The sequence below is a fragment of the Primulina tabacum genome, chromosome 10, assembly GCF_025594145.1.
Source record: "Primulina tabacum isolate GXHZ01 chromosome 10, ASM2559414v2, whole genome shotgun sequence".
In the NCBI taxonomy this organism is placed as follows: domain Eukaryota; kingdom Viridiplantae; phylum Streptophyta; class Magnoliopsida; order Lamiales; family Gesneriaceae; genus Primulina; species Primulina tabacum.
In genome coordinates, this window is record NC_134559.1 from 3527242 (window position 1) to 3540417 (window position 13176).

The 13176-nt window shown below is 33.7% G+C and overlaps 1 protein-coding gene, 1 long non-coding RNA gene and 1 pseudogene across 3 annotated transcripts; 2 read left to right on the plus strand and 1 right to left on the minus strand.

Annotated features, from left to right (window-relative positions):
- Window positions 1-863: 863 nt before the first annotated feature.
- Window positions 864-4481, minus strand: LOC142505323 (U-box domain-containing protein 44-like; annotated as a pseudogene).
- Window positions 4482-6779: 2298 nt separating this feature from the next.
- Window positions 6780-7435, plus strand: LOC142505485 (uncharacterized). Its single transcript, XR_012804433.1, has 3 exons — window positions 6780-6919; window positions 7037-7113; window positions 7200-7435. It is a non-coding gene; the product is annotated as an uncharacterized LOC142505485 (long non-coding RNA).
- Window positions 7436-9208: 1773 nt separating this feature from the next.
- LOC142505946 (uncharacterized) lies at window positions 9209-11730 on the plus strand. Of its 2 annotated transcripts, none has more exons than XM_075619089.1 (6): window positions 9209-9406; window positions 9665-9717; window positions 9832-9947; window positions 10030-10172; window positions 10403-10484; window positions 11555-11730. In XM_075619089.1, the coding sequence occupies exons 2-6, from the start codon at window positions 9696-9698 to the stop codon at window positions 11666-11668; spliced, it is 477 nt and encodes a 158-aa protein (XP_075475204.1). In that variant the 5' UTR covers window positions 9209-9406; window positions 9665-9695; the 3' UTR covers window positions 11669-11730. The 2 variants fall into 2 exon arrangements, with proteins under 2 accessions (XP_075475204.1, XP_075475205.1); XM_075619090.1 differs by having other exon boundaries at window positions 9216-9362.
- Window positions 11731-13176: the final 1446 nt, after the last annotated feature.

A 13176-nucleotide genomic window follows, 5' to 3' on the forward strand; every position in this document is an offset into this window, starting at 1 on the left:
ATATCTTTTCTTGTTAATTTGATTTCATATAACATCTTCTGAGATTTTGTCTTTCTAGGATAATGAGATAATTAAGTAAATATATGTTAGATATGTTATTTATGATAATGATTTAAAGAGATATGATATTAAGAGTTTATTTCTAATAAAACTCTTACTTTTCTTTGTGCATCCTTGTGCAATAGGTTTCCCTGAATAATAAAAGTCTACATCTATAAATAAAGATCAAGGACATCATAAATCTCTCTTCTTCGCTAGGTCTTCTCCCACTCGATCATACATACATATACGCACGTGTGCACGCCGTGAATATCAGAGAAATAAGTCATCAAGGTTCGTGCTGTTTTGAAGAGCGGTGATTGCGTGTTGCCTTGAATGTTGGGGATATCTGCAGACAACATCCGTAACGAAGTTGGCTGAAGATCGTTTTCGTGGCTCCTCTTTTGGCATCACGTTTTTTGCTTTCTTAGTTGATGTTTAATATTGCTGGTTGTTTTAGAAAGCGTTTATTTTCTCAACTTGTTAAGGAAATTGATTTTTGTGAAAAACACTAGTGATTGGTTTTTGTGTAAACGTTTCGGTTTTCTAGTGATTAATTTTTGCCCTGAGGCACCACATAAGTAATACTTGTGCAAATTTAATCTTGTCCGTCTATTTATTTAAAGTGAATTTGTGTTACAAACTTTAATATTCCGCTGTATGTTGTCTTAAATGTTGTAACATTTGACACAACACTTAATTCTGATAAAACACAAACTTACGATTTTACAGTACTTTTGATATATTTACACACATATGTCGAACTCGATTTCTAACAGTATAGTATTGGTATCTGAAGTAGATTGAGTTTGGAACATGAAGGATCAAAACTGAGAGGCGAAAAACTAGTTCGCGTTTGAATTCATTTGCGAAAATGATCAACCGAAATATGTTACAGAAGTTTGTATACAAAACTTGCACAAAGAGAATGCCACATTTATCTACAAGCAATGCTTCAAAAGTAACTAGATTGATCTTGCAACAGTTCGAGCTGTGCCAATGACTTGGCCACTTCAGGTTTCAGTATAGCATCACCATTCTGTGCAAGATCAACAAGTACCATTTTTGCATATTCTCCATACTCTACTCTATAAGCCTCAACTCTGAGTATTCTTTCCAATATCCAAAGAGCTTTCTCTCTGGACTTTATGGTACCCGACTCCAAGACTTTAATAATGCCTCCAACGCCTGATATTTTCACTATATAGTTGGTTCCGGCTTCCCAAATTTCGTCTTCCAAAAGGGTCGCAAGGCAACTTAGAATCGCTTCATCCGAGCCTCGTTCCACCCCGTTCAAGATTTGAATCAACAGAGTGATGGCACCAGCCTTGATCAAACAAAATGTGCTTTTGATGGAGCAGTAACCACCATGAACTTCACAAAAGGAATCCGATGGATTAGGCAAGCAAAACCATTTCATTTTCTGGGATTTACTCAGATTTAATGAATTTTGTGACAGTTGCGAAAAACACAGAGTAGCCTTAGATATAGTAACTTCGGAACCACTCATAAGCAACTTTAAGAGAATAGAAATCACGCCATTCTCAACAGAGTAGTGCTGTAGTTTTTTATCTGTAGGAACTGTGAACCGGATCAGTATACCTGCAATACTCTCGGCTAACCAAACCAGTGTAGGTGTTGAATTTAGATTGCTTAAACTGACAAAAGAAACTAACACATGAAAAAAGTTGTCACTCTTTAGTATATCTGTTACTTTCCCATCATTTACTGGGAAATTGCTAAGTATCCCAAAATGCAGCGGCCTTTTCACTTTCTGATGTTGACGACGATGCAATTTTGGACAGTGTATTTAGAGAAGGGTACCCCAGATTTTCAACGAGCTCTTCTGGCGAATCTTTGGACAGAGTGTAAACCAATTTCAAAGCACCGGCCCGAATTTTAGAATCAGTTTCTGTAAAGAATGGTAGAAGGAGCTGAATAGCTCCATTTTCCTTCATTTTCTTTCGAACTTTAGATGCATTTTCATGCGAGGTGATGCTATTTAGTGCTTCTAGGAGGTGATTTTGGATTACAGGACTTGAAAGATTTAGCAGAGAAAGCATCTGTCTAGAGATATCTTGTTTAATGAGTACTATAGTTTCAGACTGTGCCACCTTCGCTAGAATTGCTGAAGCTGGTTCTCTTAAGGTCATTATAACTGATGTCACAGAAAATAGGAGCTGAAGCAGAGGCACCACGACTCCCAAATCAATCAAACGTTGGATATTCTGCTTTGAGTTGGACAAACTCCGCAACGCATTCAAGGAAGAGAGTTTGGCCTCAAGATTCCCTGTTCTGAACATTTTGATGAGTGGCTCAATCGCCCCGTCTTCTCCAAGAGAAATCATGTTCTGCTCAGTTAGTTCCATCCTTGATAATGCTGTCGCCATTAGAACTTTGCACATGTCTGAACCTGAAAAAATAAAAATAAAAAAACGTAAAAGAGAAGTTGAACTTCTTCTCAAGTAACAATAATATGTAGGAACAAACACCAGCTGCTATATCAAATGCAATAACCGGCGATAATTCTAGTAGAATCTTTTAAACTGTGCACAGATCCAATCGTCACATTTGATTGTCGTACTTGTACCGCTTGCAAACTCTAAGGTAAAATAGGGACGACTGTTGCAATTCATCCCACAGACGATGTACTAATGCCACTTCTTTATTAACACCCTTCACCCTCTTCGACACAAGATAACAATTTGCACACGTAATATATCGAGAGAAACACTACTTGTCAACTCTTTTTCCAAATGGGGGTTGGGAAAAATTATAGGCAAAGTTAAAAGTTTGATTCATAACTAATAGCTTAAAGAAATTCAAGAGAGTACTCTAACAAGACTAAATGAAGGAACAAGAAAGAAAGAACGCTACCTTCCTTCAGGAACTTAATCAGAGGCCTAAAGTAACCAGCCTCGGCCATATGAAGCGAATGTTGTGTATTTCCAGACATAACATCCAGCAACATTCTCGCATCATGTGAGGCCCTTTCATCATCTCCGTTGGAGATAGCAACCAACATGACAACATACCCTTGTATCCTCCTGATCCGTCTCCTAACCCCGGGATCAACACAAAGACTTGACAAAAGCCCAACTGCCTCCCTTTGCTCCACTATGTCCCTCGTCAGAGACAATACCAATGCCGATAAAAATCCCAATTCCACCATCTTCTCCTGCACATCTTCAAACAATGTAGCTCATACAACATTTAAAACTTGAAAATTTTCAGAATAACTACTGATCTAATGTACCTTGTTTTGATCATTTAAAGTAACAAGATACCTAAGTATTTGAATGACTTGACACTCTTTCACAACCACCACACGAACCCAGCCGGTTGCATAAAACATTAACTACATCTTCATCATTAAGCTTTTCACCCGAAACCGTACCATCCATTATCAGTGAGTATAAAGCGAAAATCGCTTTTTCAAACGTTTCTTCATTATCAGACCTTATACGAAGAAAAACATCATCAACGCCTAATGTACCTAAGCTTGTATCCTCCTCCACAAAATCATCACCATCATCTTCTTCTTCTTCTTCTTCTTCTTCTTCTTCTTCTTCTTCTTCTTCCTATTCCGTCTGTTTCATCTGTTTCCTCCATCTCCCTAACCTCCATAGCAAAATCCGATTCCTGTTCCGAATATAACTCAAACCTGACATTCATCATCTCCTTACACAATGCCTCAATCATATCTTTGTTAGACAAAGGCACTTCATGGCTTGCGAATAACACAAGGCCTAAAGACCTTCCAAGATTTTGTGTCAAATCTTCTAGTCGTTTCAAAGGAGATGATCGAATATTCGAATCATCCGTTGCTGATTTGGCTCGTTTATAATCAGTTTCAAGAGATTCAATAGCTTTCTTGAGGGCCGGTAGGTCGTTTTCCTCTACACTTAGCTTCATTTCATCAAGAACCGGCCTTAATTTCTCGATAAATATTGAGAATTCTGTAATGGGTTCTGTCTGCAACGAAGACGAAGAGATGGAGTTTACAGTCAAAGTCAAAGAATCAAATTCAGGGATCGTCAAAGAATCTTGCTCCAAGACTGGCTCTGACACAAATGATTTCTCCATCTCGTGGAACTTCGAAAACCAGCAATAATGAACAAAAAAATAAAATCTTGAAATCCCAGAGGAAAAAAAAGGAACTTCCAAACCAATATCAGTAACTGATCAGGGAAGCCCGATATCCTTGGTTCTTCCGAAGCAAGAACGGAAAAGAGGATTGCTTGCACCTGTAATTTGTTGTTGTTGAACACAAATGGAAACAGGAATCAAAATTCCAAACTTTTAGCAGCCCTTAATTACAAGTCAAACAAGAACGTGGAGGAATATATCACAAAACGAGAAAGACTTGGACCTGGTTCTAGTCTCGCACTAGTTGTTTGTCTTCTTTTTGATATTGAGATTCTTGACATTGTTATGCATCAAACACTCTATTTGGCATTTAAATATGTTTTCTCGATGTTGGAATGTCGAAGGTTTTCCATGATAAGATAGTATTAAATTCATAAGCTTCAATAAATAATTGCTTATAAATAAATAATTATTTATTATTTCTAATTTATTTAACTATAAATATAATAAATTATGAACGTAATACCTATGAGACACTGATGTGACATTGACATGTATAAAAAATGATTAAAATTTTGAAAATATAAGGTTGAAATTAAAATTTGACGATATAAATGACTAAAATTGCCAAACTAACTAATATATCGAACCAAAAATACAGTTTTATCTTACTAAATTGATAAATTCATTTTATCGCAAATTTAATCGATTAAACAAATATATATTATTATTTATTCGATATTGTTCAATATCACATTCAAATAATTTAATAATATTATTTATCAACATAATTCCATCTATTCAACTACAGCTGAGCTTAAAAGAAGGATCCATTTTTTTAGCAAAATTGCAGTTTGTATAGCATAATTGTGAAGCCAAGTATCTTTCTTTATTTCCTTTTCAGTTTCAAAATCGGCTGATTTGTAAAATGGAAGGGCCGGTCAGCTTTTGTCGTTAATATATAATATATATGCATGGAGTATTTTAAAAAAATAAAAACTTGTATGAGACGGTCTCATACAAGTTTTTATCTTTTTTATCTCATGGATCGTATTTTGTGATACGGATTTCTTATTTGGGTCATTCATGAAAAAATATTAGTTTTTATGCTAAGATTATTACTTTTTATTGTGAATATCGGTAGAGTTGACCCGTCTTACAGATAAAGATTCATGAGATATCTCACAAGAGACATACTCTTTAAAAAATGAGTCATTGGGATGCTAATTTTTGTGATTAAATTGGCTTAATTTATGTATGTATGTTGATAAAAAGTTCCCCACGAGAAAATTTTTTTTAAAAAAAAAAAACTTTTACGATGGTTGATCCAACTCACAACTACATTTAAAATGATATTTTTTATATAAAAAAATATAACTTTTCATCTCACAAAATTGACATATGAGACGATTTCATATAAATTTTTTTGATATTTAAATTATAAAATCATTAATGATGAGGCACGACTATCTTGAAAATTAAAGGGTTTATAATTAGTTTAATTTTCATGGAAGATTTCATATGATTAAAATTTTGGGATTATTCGGTTGGCAACAAATGAAGTCAACTACTTGAATAATACAAAATCAATGCGTTATTGGTCAACTTCGAGGACCAAAAAGTGGTGTAAAAAAGGCGACAGTAATTTAATGATCTGCGGTACAAGTTGAATTCACCGTCCATAAAGTTGGAAGTATTTAAGGAGAAAGACCTAATTATTAAATAAATCGCTTGAAAATTGTTCGTATAAATACACAAATAATGTGTTCCCATTTTTCATATATTGCGTAGATTTCACTTTGGCTATATATTTCAGTTTTCCAACTCCAACAATTTCAATGGCTTTTTCAGCAAATGAAATTCTTCATGTGTTGCTAGTTGACCATGACAATAACACTCATGTTTCTGTCGTAGATATGTTAAATTACTTCTCTTACAAAAGTTTGATCTCAAAAGTCAATTTTGTGATACGATTTTTCTTATTTAATGTTTCGTGACGATTTTCATTTTTCGAAATTTCAAAATCCAAATTGAAGTCGAAAATTAAGTGTGAAAATAAGTTTTTGTTAGAAAAGGATTGAAATTAATTGAAATCGCGAACTTATAAAATAAAGAGATCAGAGGAAAAATGAGGAATAAAAGGTGAAAGCAAAATGAAAAATGAGATTTTGGTTGAAAGAAATTAAATTTATGAAATACATATTAATTCTAATAATATTTTTTAAGCATGAAGTATTTTCTACTACTGCGAGTCGAAAATTCGTTAATCTTCTGTGAAAACTTTACATTTATATATTCACACTTTCTGTTTTTGTCATATGTGTGTTTGTTACAATTGTAAGACTTGTTTATTTCCCATTTCGTTCGATCATGAAGTGATGCTAGATAACGAGGATGCCGCGACCGCGACCAAGGGTTTGGAAGAGGGAAGCATTTCTTTGTGTTTCTAAGCCAATAACAATGGAGACAGTGAAGTACTTGTGGCAACATGTCCTAAGAGAGAAGATCTGCAAGCTCAAGGCAAACAAAGGGTATGGACGAATGGCGGTTTACAACAATGTACTTGGAGAACAAGGTAATCCTTCAAGAGTTTACATGACTTTCGAAAACGATGGAGAAAAATATAATTCGGAAGGAAATACAGGAGGTGAGAGAACTGGAAACCAAGAGGAAGATGGTGAAGTGGAAGACGATCCCAATCTCGGTTCCATGAAAAGGAAGGTTTGGACTGAATGGACCGAAGAACTACATGAAAAATTTGTGGATGCGGTCATCCAACTTGGTGAAGGAAGTATATCTCTCTTGGTTATATATATGTCCTCTAGGGTTAATGTTTTTTCTTCATTACATCAATTCTTCCTTTGGAAATATGTCAGATTTCTATTCATATGTGCCTAAATTAAAACAGGATGTTACCCTAAAGAGATCCTTGACCTGATGAACGTACCTGGGCTCACAAGAATGCAAGTGGCGAGTCATCTTCAGGTTAGTTTACTTCATTCTCTAAACAAGATGTTATTCATCATAAATTTGAAGATGGCAACCATTTTACATATATATAATCTCTACAGAAATGCCGTGGCGGAACGTGGTTATCACCACATGATAGAAAATACAAGACAGGAATCCCTGGGACTTCATCCCCACCCGAGGCGAAGGCGCCTCGAACTAAAATAAGAAGGTTTGGTTCCATGCCTATCATAGACTTCAACCCTCAAAACATCAAAGAAAATCAAGAAAAGAGTAATCTAGATGAGGAACTCAACATGAACTCGTCTTTTGGGGATAATAGTTATACTAGCTCTGATGCCGAAGGATACCAACCCCAGATTCAACCTCAAGATATTGCTAATGATTATAACAATGCATATGGTCATGTCGAAAATAATGCTGGATCCGTCAACATGTGGCAGCTAGGGTTAAGTTTAGCGATGGATGACCCATATATGTCCCGTGACCGTTTTCCGTATGGTGATCGAGTTACGCTCGGGCATGGAGTTGGCTTCAACGGCTCGATACCACACCAAAGGAACCTGGCTCATGAAGATACATTCGAGTTTCGAAACGGGGATTTCATTCTTCAAAATACTCCTGCTGTACAACAAGAACTAGGGATCATCAACTTTAATGGAAGCTTGCATGCTCTTGATCTAGAGCAACTCTACTATATGCAGGTCAGTTGATATAATATATATATATATATATACTACACACACACACCTTAAAGAAACCCAACGCTAGAGGAGGAAGAGACAATCGTATTATGTTTTAAATATACATTAAATAAAATAACATTCGACTGGCTAAATTAAAGCTTGTGCCAATGTCAGAAATTTCATCTTGGCCAAAATTACATGATATGATGTTTCATGATAATAACATCAATAAATAATAGTTTCTAATTTAATTTAGTGCATTATATTTAGAGCTAGAGAATAAATATTGGAGTTTGCCTTATATGCTTCTCGTTATTTGTATTTATATTTCTCTCTCTTTTATTAATTACTATTGGGAGGTCATTTAATTATTGGTAAATGATTTCTTTATCCATTAACTTTGTGCGATTTAGAGTTTTGGTTTATGAAGTTGTTAAAATTTGGTTTCAAACACAAAGTTTTAATATTCATATAATTTTTGATTTGTTGGAATTTTCAATGATACGTCCGTATTTTCCGATAACCAAAATAACCTACCGTTAAAAAAATAATGTATGGTTGACCAAAACCAAATTTTAAAAACTTAATTAACTAAATTGAACGAGTCGCTGAACTAAAAAATAACGATGAAATTAGTCAATTAATTACGTGATTTTGACAATAAGAATTGCATCCATTGTCATGACTAACTATTATAAAGAGGGATCCATCAGGTTTTCTAGCAGGCAATGTTCAATTTCTATCATTAAAATCATTTAATATTTCTCAATGTTTTGTCAGGTAAGTCAAATGGCAAAATAAATTAGTTCTGTAGAAGTTGATTTGAACATGTCAAAAAATTTCAAAATTAAAGTATTAGACAAAAAATATGTTTTAATTATATACTTTTTAACTAAAATATTAGTAAAATGTGTTTGATCGTACATTAATGATGGTATGACGACCATTACAACTCCGTGTAATCAAAACAATTAATAAAAGGTGTCGTCCTAGAAAAACTAAGATTTCGAGTTCGAGATCCTATGTTTTGATCAGTAAAACATAGAAATTAAGGGGAAGTTGTAAGAGAGGTTGTAGAAAAAAATTGGAAGGGAAGGTGCAAGTAGAGTTTCTTTCATGAATAAAAAAAAAAAAGCAAAAAATTTTGTGAAACGGTCTAACGAGTCGTATTTTATGAGACGAATATCTTATTTTGGTCATTTATGAAAAAACATTATTTTTTATGTTAAGAGTATTATTTTTATTGTGAATATCGATAAGATTGATCCGTCTCACAGATAAAGATTCGTGAGCTCATCTCACAATATACCTATTCGTAAAAATGAAGTTCGGTTCAATGATTGTTATTCACAAAAATGAAATATTTTTTTATGAAAAAATTACTCAATATTTATTATTACTTTTTTCTTGAACCGGTCCGAGGGAACAAATTCTTAAGAAAAACCAATCCGTCCCCATCTGCTCCACCAGACAAATCAGTACCGAATCCCTGCTACTTTTCAAATCTAAACCCTAAATTAATCCGTTCCATTCAATTTCAGTGGTCAAGGTTCAGAAGTTGGAACTCCGCTTCTCACCGTAGGGATCTCTTTTTCTCCCTCTTATCCGACACACTTGAATGAGTAAGTGCATCGCCACATTTGTATATATTTTGGCTTTTATTTGGAAATTGTTAAATTATTTTACTTTTTAGCTTGTAAATGTCAAATTCTTAGCTTGATTTTGGGGAATTTTGAGGGAAAAAAAGTGAAAATTTGGAGACAATAGTGTTTCAATGGAGTTTCTGTTATTTCTACATATTTTTATATGCATTTGCTTCATCGTGTTGAGGTTTTCTCCGTACGAATTCTGCTTATTGTTTTGCTGTTATTGGACTGCAGAGATTGCAGCATAAGTATAGCAGTCGTTCCAATGTTAATTTTTCGTTCTCCAGGTTATCGTTCTCTCCTTTCCTTGGTGTGTGTGTAAATATATTTTGTGGTTTTTATTCTACAACAAGGTTCGTGCAAACTTGCTGATTTTGCATTTGCCTTTATACTTTGTCCAGGTATCAAATTTCCGGCTATTCGTATAGGTTACCCTGAGGTGTCCATGCTCAAGAGTAACTTCAATGTGTGTATATTTAGTAAATTTCACACTGGCGCTGAGTTAGTTTCAAGAGGGGTAACCTCAAATTTTTTTGTTTCGGGTCATTGTATTTTCACCATGTATTTTATGTACTGATAAATTTTTGGAATGTGGACAGAATCCCTGCTTTTTTCAAACTTTTCTTCAACGGCAGCATGGAAGAACGCATATTTTAGCTGCGAGAAGAGATTATCAGCCGAGCTACGACAATGACTCAAACATGGAGCCTTTTTGGGTGAATCCATTAAGAGAGGCTATCTGGTATCTTATTTCAGGATTTAAAACGAAGAAATGGAGAAAAGTGAATAAAAGCAACAAAAAGAATAATAGAATTTGAACATTTATAAAAAAAAATTAATCAGATTCCAAGTTGGTCTGTTACGAACTGCAGATTCCTATATTCGTATATTGTTTAACTTGAATGGGACAATAGTTTTTCATGAACTGTAGATAACACCATCCTGATTGGTTAATGATCTATTGTTATTCAGGGGTGTTCGAACTTTACTTGGATTTTTAATTGAACAACCTAGCCAGTTAAGGTACATAGAGTGGCCAAGCTTTCAAAGAACGGTTAGTCCCTAAAGTGTTGTTTTCCTAATGCTGGTATATTAAGAGAATTTTCATTTTTTTCTATGAATTACACTTAACAACCTGGTGGCCTTTGGTTATTTATGATTTTTGTTTTGCATGCTTTATCGCAGCTTTAAAGTACGGTCTTTTTCTAGGTACCTTGTAGACAAGATGCTATTATGTCGTCATGCAATACATGACTTGCAATTAGTGTTCAATTTTTTTTCTTATCGAAATTCAGAAGTATTTAAACCATTATTTTATTTCAGATATGTGTGTGTGTGTGCGTGTGCGTGTGCGTGTGCGTGTGCGCATCAGAAAGAACTTTGTTTATGGATATTAAGAAAGTTGAAAGTGTTTACATACAATTCAATTAATCATTTTGTGGAAAATTAGGGTATTAAGAAAGTTGATGGGAAAATGAACCACTTCATTACTTGGTAAATAAGAAATAAAAACATCATCCTTCAAATGTACCTACAGTTGGGGATGTAATGATCTTGGTGGTAAGAACATGGGTCCTTCCTTTTTCTAGTGGTTATGATAAGGATTGAGGGGGACAGGCACAGCAAGAAGCTGAGTGTCCGTTAATAAATTCTCAGCCCATTCCTCTATGACCAGAAATCATTCAGTGCTCCACTTCAATGCGATTCTACAGTGCTTCCTGATGAAGCATAAGTAGATTGATTCAAGCGTACAGATCATAAATATTATGCAATAGACTGTGAAATGATTAGCAGTTCCACTGTAGGACGTAGCCGACAGCCTGACCTTGCTTTATTTGATTTTCCTTTTTCGGCTGGTGAGGTGGAGAAATTTTTTGGCTGTCACTAATTTCTTGGTGATGTAACTTGTGCATTTACTCTTTTTTTTCCAAATGGAGACATATGTGACTCAAGTAACTCATGCTAGTCGTTCGTCTATAAAAATGTCTTGTTGTCGGTTCATCGCTTTGACCATGAATTCACTATCCTCTACAGCTTGAACTCAAACTGCCAAGTAATCTTGTTTTTAAATTTCATCCTACACAGCTTGGAGACTGATATGCATTTCATTTCTTTATTCCACAGCTGAAGACGGCTACCCTGACTCTTGTTCTTGTTGCTTTGCTTATCGTTGCCCTGGCCTCGGTTGATTCAGCCTTGTCTTATCTACTTGCCTTGTTGTTGAGGAGAAAGGCATGATTTTGATTCCATATATCATACAGAACACGAGTTCCTCAATCGAAAATGTTTGATATTTTTAATGGTTTATTCGCTTAGGTTCAAAATATATGCACTTAAAGTGATACACGACTAAATTCACCTAAGTAACTCGAATGTTTTTGATAATCATATATTCATAATTCATGCTTCAAAACAATTTAATAATTCAAATACCTCAGTTCATACACCCTTCTAGGATTTTAGAAATCGGTCCTATGTTTTGCTGTTTGAAATTGCCATTAATTTGATTGTTATTTTTTTTTTATGAATGATGAATCTTATGATTTGAAAATTGCGTCAATAATGACGAAATTTTATTTTGAAGCTTCATTTTGAAAAAAAAAAACTGAGTTTGGACTTTGGTGTAACTTTTATTTAAAAAAATTTCGTATTCGTTATCAAAATCAAAAGTTAAATATAATTTACATAACTATAAATCATAAACCATTGAAATCATTGTGAAACATGATTCAAATATTTGTTCCTTTTACTCTTTTAGTCAATATCAAGGTAATCGGTTGCATAGATTTTTTCACAACTTAAATTAAAGCTCATTTTTCTGTTAATATTACTAAAGTGCGTAATTTCTTTTGTGTGTGTCTTTTAAAAAGCTTTTGACTCGACGAATCCACCTCAAGTTTTCATAATTTTGTGGGTTGGTCAGTTATCTTATCTTATGTATATAAAAAGAACACTTCGGATGCTGGGACAGATCCAGAAAATAAAGTTGAGGTGGGCTTGAACTTAATATAATAAGTTAATATATATATATATATCAAATATGAGATATTAATATGAAAATAGTTAGCAAAATAACTTTGGTATTTTTTTAAAAAAAAATCTATTGTTCTAGCGTATTCGAAATAGGAGAGTAAATTTTCAAAAAAGAAGTTTAATCAATATCATTTTTCAAAATTTATATATTATTTAAATTAATATGTAACCCGTTTAATATAAGACAAGTTTCACTTAGATTTAAAATTTACATTAAAATTATTTTTAATATATTTTAAATGTACTTTCAAAATCAAATTCTATTAAATAAAAGAATTGATAAAATAAATTTATCACTTTTATGAGTTATTTGCACCAAACCCCTTTTGAAATATCGAAAATCTATATTTATTCACTGTGAAAGTTAAATAGGTATTTTAGATATGTACTTTTATGAGTTATTTGCACCGTGATATCTTTTAAAAAATTAGACTGTGCTTAAATCTCTATATATATTTATCAAAAAAAATTAGAATTTGCTCGAACATCTATAACTCCTTGTAAAAAAAAATTGGGCTGAGCTACATCCTAGGACGGGCCGAACATAGGTCTGTGCCTGTTCGGATGAATGAAAATCATCTCTAACATCATTTATCCTTGAAAAAAATGAAAGTAGTCATATTATTTGTGTTCCTATTATCCACCCATCTTCAAGTACTTTATGCTCTAAGATGTTTGCATCTAAGGATGACGATCTCGGATTTCATACATTA